Genomic DNA, 23,574 nt, shown 5'->3' with positions numbered 1-23,574 from the left:
ATGAACTAATGCTGAGTGAAGTGAGCAGAACCAGGAAAACATTGTACACAATTACTGCAAGATTATGTGACCATCAACTGTGATGGTCTTGGCTCTTCTCAGCAATGCAGTAATTCAAAACAATTACAAGAGACTTGGGATGGAAAATGCCATCTGCATCCAGAAAGAGAACTATGGAGTCTGAATGTGGATGGAAGTATAGTATTTTCAGCTTTGTCTGACTTTTCTTTCTCATGATTTTTCTCCCCACTTTGGTCTGATTTTTCTTGCATGACATGACGAATATGGAAATATGTTTAAAAAGACTGCACTTGTTTAACCTGTATGAGATTGTTTGCTGTCTTAGGGAGGGAGAAAGGCAGGGAAGGAAGGAAAAAAATCATAAAAATGAATGCTGAAAACTATCTTTACGTCTATTTGGAAAAACAAAATATCATTGAAAAAATATATATATTTATAACTTTTGACCCAAAGATTCTATAACTAGGTTTATTCCTCCAAGAAGGCTACTGATTATGAAGTGTTGTAACCTCTAGGAAGGATGTAGCAATAACCTAAGGCTACTTGGCCTTAACTCTAAGACCACCTGACCTAGGGAGTGCTGTAATTCCAAAAACAATGCGGGCTGTCGGATAAGTCAGTAATAACAAAGTTTCACATAAAATAATGGGGTGCATACCAGATTCTTCAATTCCACCTCTAAAACCACTCTTCAATTCTATGTATAAGCCATAAAATAAGCATAAGATTGACAGGAAACACGATCAAAATTTTTTCTATAAATTATCTTCTAGCTCTTGATTCTTTGCTAACTTCTTTTGGAACCTAGCTTGATAAATCTTTGCTCTTAACTTGGAACAGAGTTTGCGAATTCTTTCACTGTATCTGCGTCACCAACCTGGGAACTCTAACATTGTTAGGGTGTCTTACACTTCAACAATAAGAATAAAGTCCTCAAATACAAGAAAATATTTGTAATTGCATTTTTTGTAAGAATAAAGTACTGGGCCAAAATGTTTGTGGCAGCCCTGTTTGTAGTGGCTAGAAGCTGGAAAATGAAAGGATGCCCATCAATTGGAGAATGGTTGAGTAAATTGTGGTATATGAACGTTATGGAATATTATTGTTCTGTAAGGAATGACCAGCAGGATGAATACAGAGAGGACTGGCGAGACTTACATGAACTGATGCTGAGTGAAATGAGCAGAACCAGGAGATCATTATATACCTCAACAACGATACTGTTTGAGGATGTATTCTGATGGAAGTGGATCTCTTCAATAAAGAGAGCCTTAATTGATCAAAGATAGACAGAAGCAGCTACACCCAGAGAAAGAACACTGGGAAATGAATATAAACTGCTTGCATTTTTATTTTTCTTCCCGGGTCATTTGTACCTTCTGAATTCAATTCTCCCTGTGCAACAAGAAAACTGTTTGGTTCTGCACAAATATATTGTATCCAGGATATACTGTAACCTATTCAACATGTAAAGGACTGCTTGCCATCTGGGGGAAGGGGTGGAGGGAGGGAGGGGAAAAATCGGAACAGAAATGAATGCAAGGGATAATGCTGTAAAAAATTACCCTGGCATGCGTTCTATCAATAAAAAGATATTAAAAAAAAAAAAAAAAAAAAAAAAGAATAAAGTACTGGAACAAAGTAGATTCCAATGACTGGAGAATGGTTAAATAAATTGAGGTAAGTGAATGTAATGATGAATGTGATAACTACAAAGAAGCATGGAAGAAATGATCTACATAAAACAGTGCAAAGTAAGCAGAGCCAAGAAAACAATATACACAGTGACTATAACAATGTAAACAGACCCATCAAAGAATAAAATCAAAAATGTATGCTATAAAATCATAAAGTACAAGCATGCATTGAAAAAAAAGAAATGAGGGCCATCTTATATTTTTCTTTGTTTCATAAATAAAAGATGGCCCTCATTCCTTTGTGGCCTTTCCAGTTTTGTAGGGATGGTGACACAAGGACAAAAAAGGGAAAAGGTAGCAAAACTCCATAGTTTTCAATCTGCTGTTTGCAGCTAGTACTCAAGGAGTTTATATAAAGGAGGTTAATATAAATAACTTTCTGTGGTAGCTACTGTGTTCCACACATCTACCAACAGAATCTCATGTTCAAGGATGTTATTTTAAACTCTCCTTAATCCTACACATCATTTACCATCCAATGCTATTAACTTTAAAGATTCTAGCCAAATCTCCTTTTATAATAAAAGCCCTAGCATGTGACTGTCACAGGATCTGAATACAAAGGACACTACTTTACTTATATATTTTTATTTCCACAGAAAGCCCAGACCCCTCTATCTCCTTTTGGGAAGTCCTATAAACCCACTAGGTAAAACTGCAATGTTCTCTTTTTTTTTTTTAATTTAAATTTTATTTTATTTAATAATAACTTTGTATTGACAGAATCCATGCCAGGGTAATTTTTTACAACATTATCCCTTACACTCGCTTATGTTTTATTTTTTCCCCTCCCTCCCTCCACCCTTCCCCCCCCCCCAAGATGGCAAGCAGTCCTATGTATGTTAAATGTTAAAACTGCAATGTTCTAAGATGCTAATTGAATAACAATAAAATGTGACATGTTTGCAGCACTTTTAGTTTTGCAAAATGAGCCTCTGTCCATTGTCCTTCATTGTCACAACCACCCAACAGGGTCAGCAAAACAGATGATTATCTCCTGACTTCTGGATAAGGAAACTGAGGCACAGAAAGGGATCAAGGTATCAATAAAGGTTAAAGTGTTTTAGAGATCCTAGTGATGTAATATAGCATTTGAGGTCCCCTAATTTTAAGGGAGGGAGGGTTTCTATTCTAACAAGTCAGTAATCCTAAATCTCCTAGCCTTTTGAGTCTGCCTCAGGGATTTCCCACATTCCCAATCTAAAAACAACCATCTATCTAATTCTGAATAGACCATTCCTCAATTCACTGGTGACTGATAATCCGGTCAGTGAGAACCAAATTCCAGATTCTACTCCCTGGCCTTACTTATGGACCACAGAATTAGCATGTCACTGATAGAAAGCTGGATAAATGTGTATCCTTGCTCCAATTTCTTTGCTAATTTCTTACAATTACAATAAAACTTTGCCCCTTAACTAGGAAATGGTTTCAAGCCTGCAAATTCTTTCGAGACACTGGTCTATGACCCCAAACTTCTGGGGTCCTCTTCTCAACCTCAACACTAGCACCACAGATTTATAACTGGAAGGAACCTCAGATGTTATCTACTGCTACCCTAACACACACAATAGTCAACAACCAATAAATATTAAGTGTCCATTCAAGTATCAGAAACCCAGATTGGAGAATGGTTGGGTAAACTGTGGTGTATAAATGTCATGGAATATTACTGTTCTGTAAGAAATGACCAGCAGGAAGATTTTAGAGAGGCTTGGAGAGACTTGCATGAACTGAGTAAAATGAGCAGAACTAGGAGATCATTAAACACAGGAACAATATTATATAACAATCAATTCTGATGGACATAGCCCTCCTCAACAAGAAGATGATTCAGGCCAGATCTACTTGTTCAGTGATGAAGAGAGCCATCCACACCCAGAGAGAGGCCTATGGAAACATAACATTTTCATGCTTTCTGTTGATGTTTGCTTGCATTTTGTTTTCTTTCCCAGGTTTTTTTTTTTCTTTCTTTACCTGATTTTACTTTTGCAGCAAGATAATTGTGTAAATATGTATACATAGGGAAGAAAAAAAAAAGTCCTAGATCTCCCACTACATCCAGGGCCATCTCCAGTCATCCTGATCGGTATCTGACCACTGGATCTAGAGGTTCTGGAGAGAAAAGTGAGGCAGGGAACCCTACCCAACCTCCCCTCCCTTAAATCCAGTTAATTTGTATGTCCCAGTATCACTTCCAGATCCAGAATTCCAAAATTTAGATAACCCACTCCCCTCTCCAGAAGCAGTCCCCTCCATCTCCATCCCCCTTCCCCATCCCAACCTGACCTCCAGCAGCCACATCCAGTCAACAAGCATTAAACAATAAACAAGACAAAGCGAGTGAGAATGCAAATTTGTCTTCAAATACAAAAATAAACTGAGAGTCCCTGCCCTTGAGGAGTTTACATTCTAATAGAGGAAGACAACACATAAAAGGAAACAGGAAGGAGGGCAGCTAAGAGACTGGGCAGAGAAAGGCAGAGAAAGTCCAGAGTTGGGAGCAGAATCGGGGAGGAATGAAGGCATACTGGCTTGGGCTTAGTTCTTAAAATGGAAATTCTGGGAAGAACCAATGAATCAGAAGAAAGGACTTGCAGGGGCAGAATATATTACTAACATGAGCAGCCCAGGATAGATGAAATTCAAGGTTCAAAGGTTAAGATGTATTTATGACAAATTATTCTCTTAAGTTCTAGGGACCAACAAAGGGACTGTTAATCTGGTGGCTTCACCAGCTCTTAACCTTTATATAAATCAGTTTATTGGAAAAGAAAATCAAAGTTTGTTGACACTAAATTTTACATCAGGTTCAGAATTAAAGAATGAATAATTTCTATACTTCTCCCCAAAGTATACTCCCCAAATAACTTGTATACTGTTATTACTGCTCCTGATTTTGCTACAGAAAGAGGTGAAGAAGTGAACAGTTCATTCTCCAACCTCTATCTGGAATCTCATTTTGTATAGCAAAAAAAAATAAAATAAAATAAAATACAACTCCTCAATACACACTTCATTACTCTAAATTCCAGTTTTTACCTAGATCTGGCTCTCACTTCAGCCCAGAGAAAAGCAATCTCAAATTTGGAAATTTGAGCATTTGTAACAGAAAAGCCATGGTGGCTCAAAATAATAACTGGCACGAACACTTGGAGAAGCTGGAAATTAAGTAAATTAATCTTTTAGAGCAAAAGTTCCAGCATTCATGTATTGAGTACCCTATGTACACAGATCCAGTACAACCTGCTGAGGGAAGCTGCTCTCCATAGAGCAGACTGTGCAGAGAGCAGATCCGGGTGGCTTCTGGCAAAGCAGAAGAGTTCTAGCATGACAGACCAATTCATAAGGTGTTGAGTTAATTTCTGAAGAAATTATTAAAAGCAGGGCCTATTGGGTATCCCTATTTTAAGATAATAAACCTGTTTAAATTGATTATATTTAACTAATAATATGTTTGTCTTTCTAGATTAAATACTCTCGCCTATGGCATAATGACTAATATCAGGATTATTTTTTAAAACAAAAAGCAATGATAATTATGACAAAGCAAAAACAAATTATTTCTGGGCAAGAAAACCAATCTTTCACAAACCTTTATGACCTTGAAAGAACTGCTAAAATCTGAAGTAACTTTACTCTTCTAACATTTCTAACACTTGTTCTTTCCCCTAAAATACATAAACATAATGGAGAAATGTTTTTGTCTAAAAAATGCTAGCAGTGCACTTATTTACTTATTTACTTAAGGAATGTTCTACAGTTCCTTTCTTCAGACCCTGAAAAACAATCTCTCCTTTAGCAAAGTAATTCAACTCAGAATTTTAATGCTTAGAATTCCAGGATCATGGATTCAGAAATGGACAGGGCCTCAGTAGAATCCATCTTGAGTTCAATCTATGGAGGTACTTTTGCAATCACTACCCAAATATTTAAGTTTACTGACAAACAGAAGTTGCAAAAGAGACAAGAGTTAATAAAACCAAAACATCCAATTAGGCATCTATATCCAGGATCTTCCTGAAATACTAGTCTCTTTCTCATTCTTGTCTTAAAAAAAAAAAAAAAAAAACCACTAGATTCCATACTGACTGCTTCAAACAAGGAGTTTAAACATGACCCAGACAGGAGTCTTCTTTCTGATGAAGAATTTTCTTGGCATTTTCCTAGTTTTCCATAAGTGTCCTCAGAAGAATCTGCTAGCACATAAACCAATAAGATAGTGTTTTTCAACTTGATGCCTCTCTCAGAAAACAGGGAGTTCTCTTTAGCAATAAATTTAACTTGTTAAACGTCCTCCCACAATAAAACATTTAGAGTGCCGTTAATAAATATGAGAAAAGTACCAATTCTAACAATAATTAGGACTTGATGGTGGCAGAATAGCAGCTAGAGCCAAATTTCTATATATGCTATTAAGCATTGTTCATTTAGCCTAAATTAACTCATAAAAGAGCTGATGTTCTGCTTTGTTCACAATCTTTGGATGCAAGAAAAATAATATCAATACTGCAGCTCTATTGTTAAAATGAGAAAAGGGGAAACAAAAGGATAAGAGAATTCAGTTCCAAGTCCAAAAGTTTTTAACTTAAAAAAAATATATCATTGGCAACATAAATGATACACTTCCAATTCTAATTTTAACAAAGCAATATTTTTTCATTCAGTCAAAATACAGCCTTTCTAGAAAATCCTAGGTCTCTTTTTGATGACAGACTTAAAAAAAAAAAAAAAAGAAGAAGAATCTTCGCTAAATGATAAAATCATGTTCACAAGATTTAGAATCAGAAGGACCTTCGGATTATCTTGTCTAGAATAAGTCCTTCATTTTTCAGAGGACATTTTTATAGAGATGAAGTGACTTAAGATCACACAGTTCACAGATAAGGCAGAAATTAAGATTCAAACCCAAGACCTTTAAGTCTAAGTCAGGTACTATTTCTGCTACATGATTTAGCTTCCCCATTATCTTTCATGATGAGAAGGAGCAAATCAGTAAGGATTGTCCACAGTTTGCAAATAGCAAAAATCTGCCGGAACTCAAAAATTATTTCATCTTTTTCCACTTTTTGCCCAATAACAACTCATTTTTCTATTCTCACAGAAAAAAGTTGTCTACTTGTATAATTTGTCCTGGGAAACCCACAAATAATAGGTTTATCAGAGGATTCTAAATAAGAGTCTCAGCATCACCTCAATTTATTTAAGAAATAGACGCTGAAGTCCCAGAGATAGTAAAAGATTCTATTTTTCTTATCTTTGTATCCTTCTAGCACCTAACACAAGGGTTTGAAGTAATAGATGTTGAATTAATAAGCGAGATAAAAGTTTGGAAATGAAATGTTAAGACTCAAAACTTTTGCCCCACACCTCCCACTTAACGTGTCATAATTAACAACTGAATAATGTAGAATTAATAATTGATTTAGATTTATCTGATATTTATCTGAATGTATTCTTCTCCATTCTATAGCATACTGTGTACACTGTTTATTTGTATAGCCACATAGATACTCTTCATATCAATCTGATGATTCCCTGAGGGCAGGGACATAGTTTCTGCTTTATAGCACACTCAGCACAATACTATGCCTAGGTAGATGGCTAGTACTCTGATGATACCTAGGAACAACGAAGCAACAGAAATCCAAGGGTCACATAAAAGAACACTATAAAGTACATCTATAGTCCTCTTCACCTTGAATGATAAGCAACAGGGCATAGTCTCAAAAAAAGAGAAATGAAGCATAATTTCAGTGCAATCATGTTGCCTTTCCTTGCCAGAAAATGTTAACACCTTACTTGTAGAGATCCAGTAGAGTAGAATAGAGTAGAGATCCACAACTAAGAGTAGCCACCTTTTAAATGCCACTTGACAATGCCTCTTCTAGTTACTAATTTAAAAATCACCTATCAAGACTGTCTTGGTTCCACTACCATTTTCTAGAACCATGGACTACAGAAAACCTCTGAGCATCTGCCATATCATATAAGAGCTGAGTAAACCAATCCCCCACACCGAGGCAAAGCCTTAAAAAATGCCAGCATCTGTTGAAAAAATAATCCTATAATTACAAGCAGAGTGCAGTGCATAATGGAACATACTGGTCTGGCAAAAGAAAACAGAGAGGAAAGTTTACAGATAGCAGAAGGTCATCATCAGTCAGCAAAGGGGGGAGGGGAGCTTTGTTTGCCCAAGAAATCTTTCCTTTCCAACAAAAGCTGCTGTTTGACCTAGGACAGGAGTTCTGTCCTACCTTCTGAGAGGAAGTTCATATATACATTATAATTTCTGTGATTTAGAGGGAGGGGAGATGGAAAAAGTGGTACTAAGCAGCAGTAAAATCAACATCCACCCCAATGGCCAAACACCAAGTAGAATGGGGGCTGAACACTTCTTAGGGATCCCTGATTGGGGTAGAAGAGGCAAGAGAGTGAATGAGTGGGCTTAGCCAATGTTTTCAGTCACGTCAGGAAGTGGGAGGTGCATGGTGGATGATTAAGAGTGAGTCACAAGAGAGTTTCTCAAAGGGACTCTGGGATAGGGAAGTTGTAGTTGTGGAGCAGAGATAAGAGTCCTGAGTTGGGGTGGGGGATGAATGGGGGAGCTGGGGAAGAGAATGAAAAGGAAAAGGAACAGTGAGAGTAAGCAAATGAAAATATATTGAAAAGGGAGGGGGAAGAAGGTAGAGTGTAAGAAGTGAGGAGTGGGGGCCCAGAGGGAATGAGGCGTGTGAGAGGGCGAAAGAGAATGACTGAGAGAGAGAGAGAGAGAGAGAGAGAGAGAGAGAGAGAGAGAGAGAGAGAGAGAGAGAGAGAGAGTGTGTGTGTGTGTGTGTGTGTGTGTGTGTGTGTGTGTGTGTGAGACAGGGAGTGTGGCTTCACAACAGAGAGAGGGAGAGTGTGTATGAGAAAAAGGGAGTGAATGGAAGAGAGATAGAGGCCAAAAGACAGAGACAGAGACAGAGACACAAACAGGGACACGTAGAGACAGAGACTTGAGACAGAGACACGTAGAGACACAGACACAGACGGAGTATGAGGCAGAGAAACTGACAGAAAAAAAAACACAGAGACAGAGAGACAGACGGAACCTAAGTGAGTGTGTTTCAGAGGGAAGGAACACTACGGGAAGCCAGAGCCCCAGAGCACTCACTGCTGGTTGGGCAGCAGGCAGTGGAAGTGGGAGAGGGAAGAGCACAAAAAAAGTGCCCAAAGCCGCAGGGCGGTCAGTGCCTGCCGGGTAGGGGCTGGTCTAGGCCCCAAGTCTGGGGGACGGGAGGAGGCTCCACAGGTGCCCGGTGGTCACGGGATGAAAGGACTGGGTGTGCGCGAGAGGGTCAGTGCAGATCGGGGACATCGGGCAGGATTCGAGGCGGGAAGAGGGCGCAGACGCCGAGGCCAGGGGGCAGAGGCCGGAGTCCTCAGGCCGGGCGGGGCCGCCCAGGGTGGGGTCGGCGCCGGGCGGGGCCGGGTGGGTGGCGCAGGAGCCCCCCGGGTCCGAGGGTCAGGACTCACCTCGCTTGTTCTTGGTGCCGTGCTTCTTGGCCGCCGCCAGCTCCTGCTCGATCTTCTTCTCCAAGAACTCCTGTTTCTTGCTCAGCATCTCCTCCGTGTCCCGCAGCCGCTGGATCGCTTCCTGCGGGGTCGGGCCGCCCTTGCCCCCGGACTTACCCCCGCCGGACCCAAACAGTTTTCCGAACACCGACATGGTGCCGCCACCCCCCCAGTCCCCTCTGCCGCCGTCCGGGAACCCCAGTAGAAGTCGCAGTCTTGGCTTCCCGGCTCAGGCCGCACTGACGCCTCCTCCCTCAGCGGGGCCTGTACTCGCCACCTCCCACAGGCCCCCGCGGCGTCTAGGCGACCCGACGCGGACCACAACTCCCGGCACCTCCCGCGCCGACTGCACCGCCCACTTGGCGACCCGCAGGCCCTCGTTGTACCGCGGGAGAATGTAGTCTATTACGCTCCTGGACCGCATTGGCTGCCGGGAGCTGTAGTCCTTGACACTGCTCGGGTCAAAAGTTGTTAGTGCGTGCTGGGAATTGTAGTCTATCCACGGGACTCAATTCAGGAAAGATGTGATTTGGCAGCCTGATCCAGGTCAGAGTGACTTAAGTTTTGGTACTGAGCTATCCTTTGGTGCAATAGCTCTAAGACAATTTATAATTAATTTAAAAGGTATTTATTAAACACCTATTTGGGAGATCCGTATTCAATCACTTGGATAATAGATTTCTAACTGGTAAGAACTTCTGGGTCATCCTCCTATCTCCTTATTTTACAGATGAGGAAACCGAGACCTAGAGAGCTTACATACTTAGAATTACACAGATAGTAAACTTCAAAGAGTCTGACTTGGCTCTAGAAGACTAATGGGCTTTCCCACTTATATCTTATTTTGTTGTTTAGTCTTTTCAGACATGTCTGACTCTTTTTGACAGAGATTCCAGAATAGCTTGAGCCATTTCCTGACCCAGTTCATTTTACAAATGAATAAATTGAGACAAATAGGATGAAGTAACTTACTCAAGTTCACACAGCTACTAAGTGTCTGAGGCTGAATTTAAACTTGTCTTCGAAACCCTAAGCTTTCACTACCTAGCTGTTTCCTTATGATCTTTAAAAAGACTATATGCTCTGTGAGGGTCCCACAGTGCCAAAACTCGATAGACTGCGCTACCTAGCTGCCCCATATCTTGTCGTACAAAAGCTAAAAGTCCTTTTTCCTAAGTCTTTAAAAACGGACTTAAATAACAATAGGTCATATTTATAGGGAAATAATTCAAGAAAAGCAGCACATGCTCAAATAATAAATCCCAAAGTTGAGAGAGGGCACTAAAAACTGGAGGAATTGGGAAGAGTGGCAACTGAGCTAAGCCTTAAAGGTAGTCAGGAGATAACATAAGGCAAAGGTAAGGAGAGAAACCATCCCAGTTATGGGGGAAAGCCTGTGCAAAGAAACAGAAGAAGAAATATTGGGGAGCAAATTCAGTCAGGCCAGAAGGTAGAAAGTGTAGGGAGTAATGTGGAATAGGTTAGGAATGGTAGGCTGGAGCCAGATTGTAAGGGGCTTTAAGAGAGCCCTACCGCTGCTATTGCGATAAACCAAGTAATCTGAATAAGTATAATTATTCTGTATGTCCCATATTTATTTCATATTAACTGAACACAATTCCTAGTTCTATTCATCTACCAGCACTCAAGTGATTATCCCTCCTTTCTCAAGGATTTCATCAAATGGCTGTCAGTCTTCTACTCCACCCCAAAGCTTGGTCTCATTCTTGGGAGTTTAAATCACAATAGCTCATATTGATATAGTGCTTTAAGGTTTGAAAACTTTTTTATAGACATTCTCTCATTTGAATCTCAAAATATGATCAAAGAAGGTGCTATTAAAATCCCCATTATATAGAAGAACCTCAGATATGTTAAATGGTTTGTATAGGATTACAGAACTAGAAATTTCTGAGGCAGGGTTTGAACCTATCTTTCTGACTCCAAGTCCAGTGCTCTCTATACACCATGATAACCCTATGCATACTAATATTTGGCTCACCCTATCAAATCATTAACCTTGACTCCCATGACCTTCACTCCATTTCAGCAGCTCCCAGGGAGGATCATACATTTAATGTTACCATTACCCATAATTCTTTTGCCTCCAGGAGCTAGAAATCTGAAATTCCTTTGTTTGATTACAACCACCTATCTTCCCATCACTCCTCCTTCACCCCTCCTAAACCTATTAGTCTCAGAATTCATTATCTCCAGCTCTAGTCTTAAGTTTCTCCTTTTGTAGGGCTTAACAAGGTCAACTCCATACTATCCTTTGTTCTTAATTTCTTTGTTCTCTTGTCCTATAGCTGCTGGCCTAGGGACTTCAACTCTTGAACTTGATTCCTACTTGAATGCTGTTGAAAGTCAGTGAGAAATATCATATATATAGATTAAAATGATCAGATTTCAGCTGGCTTTACTGAATGGCAAGCCCTTTTATTTCTCCCTGATGGTCTCTCCAAGCTGTTCCAAAACTTGTCTTCTCTCTCTCTCCTCCATATCTCTTGATTCCTCCCTCTCAGTAGTGTGCCTTACCTACTTTACCAAGAAAATAGGGGCCACTCCACACCTCAATCGAGTCTGGCTCTTTGTGATTCCTTTAAGATTTTAGCAAAGATTGTACCACCATCACTACTATCTCCTAATCTGCCCTCTATAAATCTGCCTCTATCTCATCCTCAAAAAAACACCCTTTGCTTAACCTTCACATTTCTTCAAGCTATTAATTTACATATCTTTTCACAGCCAAAGGTCCTACCAAGGGCTGTTTATACTCATTCTCTCCATTCCCACACTTCATTTCTCAACCTTTTGCATTCTGGCTTCTGCCCCTCTGATTTTGTTGAGCACTTTCTCCGAGGTCATCAACAATTTCTGAACTTCTTAATTCCATGGACTTTTCTCAGTGCTCATACCATTTGAGCTCTCTGTACCTTTTAACACTATTCAGACCTTTTCCCCTTAGACTCTTTCCTGTTGGCTTATGTGGTACTCACTGCTTGATTCGAATTCTTCTTCCTTTTCTGGATTACCTGCCCTGGATCATCTTTCTTCTGCCACTAAGTGTCATCCAAAACAATATGCTGGGTCCTCTTCTCGGCCCACATTCTTACTCTTGGTGATCTCACTGTCCGCCTTTCATTCATTTATTACTTTTAGACAGATGAGACCAAACCGTATCTATCTAACCTAAGCTCCATCCTGAATTCTAGACCCACAATACTACTTAACACTACTGGCTACTAGTATAAGGACTGAAGAACTCCCATGTAAGGCATGAAGGTCTTCTCTCCTAAAGAAGGTTAGCCCCTTCCCTGCAATTTTTAAACTGAAGAGCAGCCCAGAACAAAAGTGACTGGTGGAGCCATTGTCGGGGAAGGGGGAGGGGAAGGAGGGAAGCGGAACCAGATTAAAATGGTATCGAGGAATATTTAACAAAATAAAAATACAATAAAATATGGATTTTACATTTTAAAACTAAGCCAATAAGTCTGCAGGGATCCTTATGTAGGGATATCAGTTTGGTACCATTAGCTTAGAGTCCTAGGAAAGTAAGTCAATGTGTGTTAGTCACAGGTCTACCTGAGCTTGAAGACTGGCTTTCTATCCACTATGTTATGCTCCCTCTCTTTAATAAGTGCTAATATTTATATGGTATTAAGTTTTTCAAGTGCTTTATATCCATAATTTCATTTGGTCCTCCCAAGTGGGTAGATCCTATTATTATTCCCATCTTATACAGGAGGAAACTTCTAAAATCAAGTGACTTGCCCAGAAGTGACACTATTATTAAGTGATGGAACAGGATGTGAACTCTGGTTTCTACTCCAAGGACAGGACTATCAAGTCATTCATATTACCCACAGCACTTGCTAGATATTTCCCCTTAGAAGTCCTTTAGGCATATCAACAACTCAACATATCCCAAATGGAACTTACTTTGTTTTCCTCAAAACCCAACTTCCTCCAAATTTCCTATTTCTGTTGAGGGCACCACCATTCTTCCAGGCACCTAGGTCTGCAACCTCAGAATCAATCTCCCATACATAACTGGCTGCTAAGCAATCGTTTTTGCCTTCATATCCCTCCCATTTGATTCATACTGGAAGAACATTCCATCCCTGCACCCTGTCCTGACTTACCTAGATCTGATCATGTTACATTCCTATTCAAATATCTTAAGTGGTGCCCTATTGGCTCTAGTATAAAATACCAAATCTCAGTCTGGTATTTAAAGCCCTTCCCAACCTTTCTTACCCTATCTAATTCATACTGTTCTTTAATACTTTGTGCCAGTCTTGTTGCTGCTCTCTATCCACAGTATTCCATCTTTCCCACACCATGTCTGAAACATCCCCACCCCTCTTTGCTTCTGCCTTTTAGAATCCCTTGCTTTCTTCAAGGTTCAGCTCAGATGCTATCTCTACCCAAGACCTTTCTTCTCCCTGCCTTAGTTCTTAATGTTGTCTCCCTCTAAAAGGTACATTCTGTAGACTTATGTTAGCTAAGTATATGTGTACTCAGGTATCTTCTACCCCTTCCCACCACCTCACTTTCAGTAGAATGTAAACTCCTTGAGGTCAAAGACTTTTGTTTCTCTCTTTGTGACCCCTTGCACATAGTAGAATGTTAATAAATATTCACTAAATTTTAAGAGGAATGACTTTGTTTAAGGTCACACACAGTCAGTAGCAGAGCCAGGACTAGAATGAGATCAATAATGTGCTGTGAAGCCATTTACTAATCAGAATTTCAGCTTGCCTGCTATTCCATTATGATTAGAGAGAAGCAGACAGTGGGTCAAAGGAAAGAGTCCTGGACTCAGGAGGTAGGTAAGGTTCTTTCCACTATAACCTGCCATAGATGAAGTCACAGAAAGAGAAACATCAAACTAGTACTTCCTGAGTCCTCAGCCCAATTTAATGTCTAACATTAAGAACTCCTGAAATTTGTAAACATATCACCACATCTTGGCTAACATAAAAAAGAACTCGCACTTAGGTGAAGCAATGGATAGAGCACTGGGTCTGGAGTCAAGAAGACTTATCTTCCTAAGTTCAAATTCAGTCCCAGACACTTATGAGCTGGGTAGTCCTGGGTCAGTCACTTTACCCTATTTGCCTCAGTTTCCTCATCTTTAAAATGAGCTGGAGAAGGAAATGGCAAACCATTCCAGTATCTCTGCCAAGCAAACCCTAAGTGAGATCAGAGTTAGACTGAAAAATGACTCTTCATATTATATAAAAGCATTTTTAAAAATCATTAAGGGAAATATAATAAATGTTTGTGGCTCTTTAGGAGAGACCAGGGATTTGGAGTTTGTGAAGCAGAAAATGAAGGCAACTAGTTTCTACCTTCTTCTATCCTAGGATAGAGGTGGGTGAAGGGTAGGGGGTAGAATGTCTGGGCAGAGAGATTCTGCCACTATTGTAGAGCTGAAATCTAAAGGCAGCATTACCTGAACACCTGTCACAACTTGAGATCTTTTATCTCAACAACAGACCATTGCTGTACTTGGCTTAGGGCCACATTAGAATTCTGTGGTTCAGTTTCCACTGCAGGATTGCCAATTCTTATGCCCTTTACGTTTTTTACCTCTCTGAGTAAGAGGATATTATGGGCCAGCAGCAAAAGCCTCAAAAGATCCTTTTTCAGTCATGTCCTACTCTTTGTGATCCCCTCACCTGGGGGTCACAATGATACTGGAGTGATTTACCATTTCTTTCTCTAGCTCACTTTACAGATAAGGAAATGAAAGCAAATAGGGTGAAATGACTTACCCAGGCTCACACAACTAGTAAATATCTAAGGTTGGATTTGAACTCAAGCAAATGATCTTTCTGACTCTAGGCCTGGCACTCCATCCACTGTACCATCTAGTTGCTCCCCAAAGCTCCTAACATCCAATTAGGAAACTTATTAAAATGGCTTAAAACTTAATCATTGAAATGAAATGTTTTCTCATTTTTGCCCTTTTTTTTGGTATCCCCAGTGCTTAGCAGTATCTAGCACATAGCAAGTGTTTAATTGTTAACTGACTGACATACACAAGTAGGGAAGCAATATGAAAAGATTAGCTCTGGATTAAAAGGACCTCAATTCAAATCCCACTTCTGATACACCTGTATGAACATGGACATACTTCTTAAGCTCTATGAGTCCAGTTGTTTAATTTATAAAAGAAGGGGACTACATTAACTGGCCTTCAAGATCCTATCCTGCTCTGAATCTAGGAATCATGAATGATTATTCTTACCGACAGAAGTATAAAAACATATTCTCCCCAAAAAAGGTTAGGACTAGGAATAGGGGATAAAAGCAGAGATTAGCTACCATATGAAGGAGACCAGACTAAATTATGATATCATTGGATTCAGAAGTAGAAGGAACCTTACACATCATTTAGTACAATTCTGTCACTTTTGACCTAAGGAAAATGAAGCCCAAAGAGTGATCCCTAAGCCAAAAGTCACATAAACACTAGAAAATAAAGCCAACATATATACCCAAATCTAAAGCCTGTGCTGTCTTCACTACACCATGCTGAACCATAGACTCATTCCCTAATATCCCTTCATTTATGGCTTGCAGAAGGTAGACAGTAATGTAATGTGAAAAGATAACTGAAGTTAGAAGTAAAAATGTATCAGGAACATAAAAATAACACAAGACTGGGCTGAGAACAAGATGAGAATTCAAGTGGAGAGAATTACAGAAGGGAAAAAATCTCTGCAAGCTGAGCCAGCAAGAGCAGGGTTTTGGCAAGGGACCAAAATGATCCTGTAGATTCACATCCCACTCAAAGGCCCCCAGGGATTCAATCCTGCTGACCACATGACTATGGGCTCCATATCAAATCTCTGACTTCCCTAAATACCCATAAAAATTGTTATACATACTAGAGCACCTCCATATTTTTATTATTCTGCCACCTGCCAGCCACACAGAACAAGGAAGGTTTTTTGATATATCCCCTGTACAGAAAAAATGAGGCAATAGGAGGGAAAGTGACTTGCCTAAAATTATTCTCAAATCAACAAGGACACTGGAACTCAGGTCTTCTAAGAGAGAGTCCCGCAGGCTCAGTATCCTGCCTCAGGTCCTGTGTTACTTGCCTTGAGTTGGCCACCTAATGACTTGGTCAGTCAAAAAGGCAGCTTTATTAAGTATAATAGAAAGTATAGCAGACTAGTGGGGACTGAAGCCCTAGATTCAAATCCTGGCTACTCATTAGCTGAAATTTTCACATTAGCTGCACTTTGGTCACAACTATTCTTAGCCTATTTTCTCTATGATGTGGAGAACTATATGATACCCTTGTCTCTTTTAGCTATTAAAAACCTAGGATTTTATCTATTATTTCTTCCTATAGCAGGTCACTAGATTTACTAACTAACTGGGCAGAGATGGGGACCAGGCCTTGGACCATTAGTGTCAGTCATCTTTTCGAATAGCCAGGCTGCCCTTGGGGGTGCTATTGGCTCTGTCCCAGCCGCTTCTTCCACCTGACTGGCTCAACCAGTTCTCTTTCCTCCTGAAACTTATTTTATTTACTGAAACTCTAGGGAACCAATTTTTGGTCTTGTCACTCTCTTGTCCACAGAGGTGAAAGAAAGCTGACCAAAATCCAAGGCTGGGAGGATTCTGCTCTCCAACAGGCTTGGAAAAGGTACAGCCTCATCAGCTGTTTCTTACCAGAAAACACACGCAACAGCAATTGAGAGCCAAGGAAGACTCTTCAGGACATTTTTTATTCTCTTCCCCCACTCGCTTTCAATTTGCAATCAAGGGCATGGAGGTGAAGAGAGGTTCTGGGAAGAATTTGCCTTCATCTGGATTATTAGAAAAGGGTAATAGGTCTTCACATCATGAGGACAAACTGGTGTTTACACATAGAGAAGGCAAGAGGGTGTAAAAGTCAAATCTGGCAAGAATGCTTAAGTTCAAAGCCCAGTTCTAATGTTGATTGTAGACAACTTACTTGGACTCTGTTGCTATTTCCTTATTGATAAAATGGGAGATAGGGGAAAGGAGAGGATAATTAATAACCCATCTTAAAAGTTTGTCTTTCCCTATCTCATCCTGCCCTCCATCTCTCATCTAGGACAACCTCAAAATCATTTTCATCCGCTGAAATAATTTCCTTCCCTCAAGGTTCAAATGTGATGCCAGCTCCTCCATGAAGCCTCCTTGCATTCCCAACTCTTAACGCCTGAAAATGTGTTATAACTTCTTTCCCAAATTTTGCTTCTAATACATTATCTGGGCCTCTCCTTTTGGTCCTATCAATGATTCTTCCCTTCCTTCATTAACCTGTAAGCTAGTACTCTGAGGACAAGGAAAGCATTTTCATCTTTGCATCTCCAACCCTGACCACAGGTACACATAACAAAAACTTAATGTTATAACACTAGTGATTGAAGGGACCAACAAATAAGAAAGTGCTTGGGAAACTATTCAGAGCCATATAAATATCAGGGTCCTAAAATCACTGTCCTGACCAAGGATGTCAGAAAGGAACGGAGTAAAGTCAGTGTAAATGGAAGTGACACAGGTACCTTTTGGTCAACACTGGAGAACACCATGGAAACAACACTTATCTTTTCTTTCTACATTCTTTCACTTCATGACCTCCTATTGGGTTAATTACCATCTTTATGCCAATGACTTCCAAATAGGCTCTGATCTTTTTCCTAAGCTCCATTCCCACACTTGGATATTAGACATATCAAACTGCACATATCATAAATATCTGAAACTCAGCATGTCTAAAACAGAATTCATGTCCTCCCCCAAACCCACCCTTTTGAACTTTTCTATTTCTACCAAATATTCCACCATATTTCTAGCCTCCTAATTTCACAGTTTTAATGTTAATAACTTCTTATTCTCTTTAAGCTGGGAAATCTTGCTATTTCTCTGCAACCCTTCCCATTTGACCTTTCTCATCACTCTCAGTAATACCACCCAAGGTGATGTGCTCATCTCTCACCTGAACTATAACCTCATCTCATGGTGCTCTCCACTACCTCCAATCTCTCATTCCAATCCATCCTCCCAAAGCAATTTTCCTTGGGTTCAGATCTGACCATATCATTCCAATCCTCAACAAACTCCAGTGAATTGCTTCTAAGACGAACTCCTCTTTCTGGCTTTTCAAGCCTTTCACAATCTGATCCCAACCCGGCTTTCCAGCCTCTTCATACATTATTCCCTTTCCCAAACTCTACTATAATCTACTCAAATTGGCTTTCTGGTTGTTCCTCACACACAAAATAACATCGCCTGTCTTTATGCTTTTGCACTGACTCCCACATCATACTTGGAATGTGCTCCCTCAGAATTCTTCACTTCCTTCAAGACTACAATCAATATCTTTGGTAGGAAAACTCTTTATATCCACTCCTTATCCAGTTAGTGCCCTCTCTCTAATAACATTTTAATAATTTTTTTTCTTTTCACACACACAATAAAACATAAGTTCTTTGAGGGCAAGCATTGTTTCATTTTTAATCTGCTTTCTCAGGACCTAGGACAGTGATTGGCACATTATAAGGCACTGAATAGATATTTATTGGTTGGTTGGTTGATTTGATATTCAAGGACTAGGCACAAGACTTTCCTTAACTTCATACTAGAATCCGTAAGGCTCTAGTTAACATTTTACCTAAGCCACTTCTTGCAATAAATAGCTTTTTGTTTTTCACTCATGTCCTACTCTTAATAATCCCATTTTGGATTTTCTTGGCAAAGATAGATTGCAAGGATAGATGGCAAAGACAGAATGATTTGCAATTTTCTTTTCTAGCTCATTTTACAAACAAGGAAATGAAACAGGGTAATGGGACTTTCCCAGGCTCACACAGCTAGTGTCTGAAGCTGGATTAGAACTCAGATCTTCCTGACTCAAAGCCCAATGTGCCACTTAGCTGTTCCAATAAACTGCTTCGCTTCTCTATAATGATGTCAATTAAATCTACTTGTCTTGGTCAACAAACCCACTTGGATAAAGGCACCATTTCAGGGGCTGAGATGGAAATGCTGATCTGACAGCAGAAGAAAATGACAAAGAAGAGAACTCACTGATGATTTGAACCACTCATATACCTTCACTTTTTATCATTTGAAATTGAAATGGACCTGTTCCAAATGGTTCATTTAGATGAGAATGTGGTACTTAGAGAAAGGAAGAAGTTAACACTGAGGAGGTCTGCTGGTAGGACCAACACCACCAGGGAAGGAAGAGCAATGCTTTTGTGAGCTCCCACTAGGGGTTGGGGAATAGGGTACCTTCTTTCACCTTTCACCCATTCCCCAAGCATCCTAATCTCCTCTCCTCACTCCTATGCGCACCCCCATTTCTCTCTTCTATCCTAACCTACTGCCTCAGAGGCTACTGATACTCAGGCATTAGGCCTCTGACCTCCAAGACAAGCATCAGATGCCAATCTTCTTGCCTTCAGAATAGGAATGAGGCCTAGGACACCAATCCTAGTTTCTCTTCCTTCCTGGTATTTGAGAGAGAACTCAAGGATTACTTTTACCACAAAAGGGCCCTAAATGGTGAGAGCCCCAGCTAAATGTTCTCTCACTCCATTCCCATGGCTAACAAATATACTTTCTTCTCCTTATCCCTATGATTCAGTCCCAGCTGCCTAGGTAAAAAAATCCTTTCCCTAGATACTATTTTCCCAATATCTCATCTCTATCCAAGTCCCAGTTTATCCCTTCCATTGTACTCTTTGAAATTCCCATTCTATTGTTGACTTCTATTTAGTTTAGATATTTCTACACTTCATCATCCATTTTCTGATACATATAGACATTTGTCCCACCCACTTCTCCAGAAAGCACTGCTTAACTGTCCTCCCACTTCAGTAAGGGAGACACTTTCAGTCTGGTAGACTGAACCTAGTAGACAATACAACAAAGGTAAGGTAATGTTTGTTTCTGCCATTTCTAGACTCACTCTTCAGTTATTACCACTCAGGCACACTTCTTCTTCTGAAGGCCATTCCACCCTATCTAGAGCTATTACCAGAATTCAGGTCATCTTCTCTCATTTCCAAGCAGATCAGTACTGGCTTCAAAGTCTTCCTCTTCATACTAATTCCTGCCATTATCCTGGGTCAGTTGACCTCTTGAGATCTCAGATCCCTCATCTGGAAAGAATTGTTCTAGATTTCTATAGTGCTTCCAGCTCTAAAATGAGGACCTTCAAAACATTTGACCCTCAGCTTTCATCTGACTTCAGGCTCATACAGGGAAGGCCATACTCTTGATCTATCAACCACCTTCATGATCATGCTCACTCACCTCCCACATGCAATTAGCTGACAGGTTTTGTCATTTCTACCTCCTCGACATCTCTTTTATCCATCCCCGTTCTATCCCTCCATTTACACCATAACCACTCTAGTGTAGATGATCTACTCTTTACTGCATTAATAGCAATAAAGATACAGCTAACATTTTCAGAACTATGTGCCAAGCACTGTTTTAAGTGTTTTACAAATTAGTTAATTTGATTCTCACAACTCTGGAAGGTGTTATTTTACAGTCAAGGAAGCTGAGGCAAAAGGAAGTTATTCCTTGCCCAAAAGTCACAGAGCTAGTATGTAAGACTGGATTTGAATTCAGGTCTTCTGACTCTGGGCTTTAGCCCATTAGCTATCTATACTACAATAGCTTCTTATTTGGTCTCTTTGCATCCATTCTCCACACAAGTTCCAAAATTATGTTGCAGAAACACAGTCTGATGTCATTCCTCTGCTAAAGCTTCAATGGCTCTTCTTAGCTTATGGGATAAAATAGATTATTCTGTTTCCCTTTATAGACCCTCACAAGCTGCCCTATTGGGGCAGGGTTGAAGCCTGAGAAAATCCACCTTTCTGGGCTGATTATATATGATGTCCCCTTACATGTACTGTGCTTCCCCAGACAGGTCTCCTTTCTGCCCCCTGGCCAAAACATTCCACTTTCATTCCTGTTTTTACAAGTCATCTCTTCTTTACCTCCACCTCTTGGAGCTTCTAGCTCCCAGATGGAGGTTCAGCTCCCAAGGCTTTCGGGATTCCCCCAGTAATTGGCATCCTCTATCCCTGAGGCAGAACTTAAGCTGGGATCTGTCTTTGCTCTGTTGTAACCAACTATTTACCAATGCAGATCTGGCAAGCAATTCCTAACCAAAGACAGATTGGGGGCTGAGATGTTAATCCAGAGTCACAGAGCCCATTTATGCCAAAGGCAAGACTTAATTCTAGCTTTCTGCTCAGATCTGGAGGCTGCCTCTCATTATCTAGCACGCACCCTGTATTCACTTGTCTTGTAAAGTTTGTCTTCTCAGGAGAATGTAAGTTTTTTGAAGACAAGGACTGTGTCTTTTGCATAGTCCCTGGCAAATAACAAGTACTTAATAAATGATGGGCTGATATTTAACTCCTCCCACTTCTTCATTGCTCATCTCCAAATCAGCTGACAAATGCCTTTCTAACAGGAGCAGCCCAGATGATGCCCAGCATCACCCAGTGGCTCCGTTCTGGGGCTAATTCTGCACTAGGCCCTCTGGGGCCTCACTCTTAGGAGATCACAGCCCTACCTCCCAAAGTTCACATGCCTGAGATGGATGTGAAGGGAAGGCAGCATGGCACAATGATATGGAGGCGGAAGTCCTGGGGTCAAACTGTGTCCAACCACTTGATCTGTGTGACTCCAGGCTAGACTCCTATCCTTTCTGTACCCATTTCCTCAGCTGAAAAATGAGGGGTCAGACCAGATGATCTTTAAGATTTCCAATCCTATGCATCACACAAGAGTTTCATTCTTTAAGTCTTTCCCTTCACATTTGAAGGAAGTTGGCATTTCCATCATCAAATTGCATTTATTCCACTGAACACTCCACAAGGACCACTAATCCCTTACCTTACTCCATTCAGAAATGTGAGTTGCCAAAGCTGCTCTTGGGACCCTGAGTTAGCTGTAAGCCCAAGTGCAGGGCAAGGGAGGGGGAGGCTGTGGCAGGAGACTTTAAGGGCTCCATTAGGAGATAAGAGACCTTACCCCCAAACCTCTGGATTCTATCTTCCTCAAGTACCTCTTTTCCCTCTTCCTCAACACAGAGAATCCTGGGCCTGCTCCCTCATTCCTTCTAGTACACTTGAGTCCAGGGCTAACTGAAGACAAGGGCTACCAAATCTTGGTGGAATCAAGTCACTTTTACAGCTAGAGCTTCTTCCTGTCTCACAGCCAGAGATGGAGGTGGAAGAGCAAGAGGAGGAGGCTTATGATCTCAGGGGTATCACAGGCTACTGTGACTCAAGTGTGCCCTCCATTTCCTTGCCCACCAGCCTCAGGGTTAGCTTGATTTCTGCCTTATTTCCCTCAGAGGTGGGTCAGAAGGAGGATAGCAGGCTATACAATAGTTTCTTCTTCCTGACTGTCTTAATGTTTATGCTTCATCCCATATAACATGTGAGTTCAGGAACAGGAAGATGAATCATTGGCCTGTAGACTACAGCAGGACTCAGGGTCCATCCATCCATGCTTTCTAACATCTTTCTAACTCTCCCATCTCCTCAGCCCCCACCTCCACCTGTCCTACTCCAAAGGTTGGTAGATTATGAGAGAACTGTGGTCACAGGAGAAAAAAGCATCATAAAACCTCTCCTAGACCCTAGCCAGCCAAAAGACTTCCCTATATAAGAGCCAGCATAAAGGATGTGAGGTATTTATAAATGACATTCCAAAAGGATTTTCATGGTTGACTTGCTTCCAGTAGGAAGGATCATTGGTCTGCCCTCATGAAGGCTATTTGCCCAAATACCAGGCATACTGACTGGATCACAAACCCAAGTGCCACATTTCTCAGGTCCCATCTCCTGAGCCTGCCAGAACATGACCAGACCCAAGAGTAGTAGCATGGGCTGGCCCCAGGCAATCCCTAGGATTCACCCTGTTTGCATAAGGGGATGTTAGATAGCCTTGACAGGCCCCAGTAAGCTGCTGTCCTCCCCCTTCTCCTATCGGGGCAGGGAAGAAGCCTGAGAAGTACTCCTTTATGTGCCTCACAAGGGGGCCCATGGCCCAGGACACTCAGCAGCAGCAGTGATGGGGAACTGAGCCCCCGCACTAAACCCAGGTTCAGCCAGCACTTTCTCCTTGTCACTCGGTGGTCTGAATATACACAGGGACGGCCAGCATGGCACAGGGGCCCTCAGCTGCAGACTGCAGTCCTGCCAGGGTCAGGTTTGGGCCCATGCCATCTGTGTGCCCTGGCACCACCAGCTCGGGCTCACCC

The 23,574-nt window shown here is 41.0% G+C and overlaps 2 protein-coding genes across 2 annotated transcripts in view; both read right to left on the bottom strand.

Annotated features, from left to right (window-relative positions):
• CHMP4B (charged multivesicular body protein 4B) overlaps positions 1-9,529 on the bottom strand; it is a 68,714-nt gene extending 59,185 nt beyond the window's left edge. The window contains exon 1 of the mRNA XM_051979140.1: positions 9,237-9,529. Coding sequence (XP_051835100.1) covers positions 9,237-9,429 — 193 coding nt within the window. The 5' untranslated portion in view covers positions 9,430-9,529. The remainder of the gene's footprint in view (positions 1-9,236) is intronic.
• Positions 9,530-10,849: 1,320 nt separating this feature from the next.
• Positions 10,850-23,574, bottom strand: part of ZNF341 (zinc finger protein 341) — a 42,166-nt gene continuing 29,441 nt past the window's right edge. Inside the window, 1 exon segment of the mRNA XM_051979139.1 lies at positions 10,850-23,572. Coding sequence (XP_051835099.1) covers positions 23,439-23,572 — 134 coding nt within the window. The 3' untranslated portion in view covers positions 10,850-23,438.

The sequence above is a fragment of the Antechinus flavipes genome, chromosome 2, assembly GCF_016432865.1.
Source record: "Antechinus flavipes isolate AdamAnt ecotype Samford, QLD, Australia chromosome 2, AdamAnt_v2, whole genome shotgun sequence".
NCBI classification, from domain to species: Eukaryota; Metazoa; Chordata; class Mammalia; order Dasyuromorphia; family Dasyuridae; genus Antechinus; species Antechinus flavipes.
Note: the sequence above shows the minus strand (reverse complement) of the source record. Positions and strands in the feature narration are given on the sequence as shown.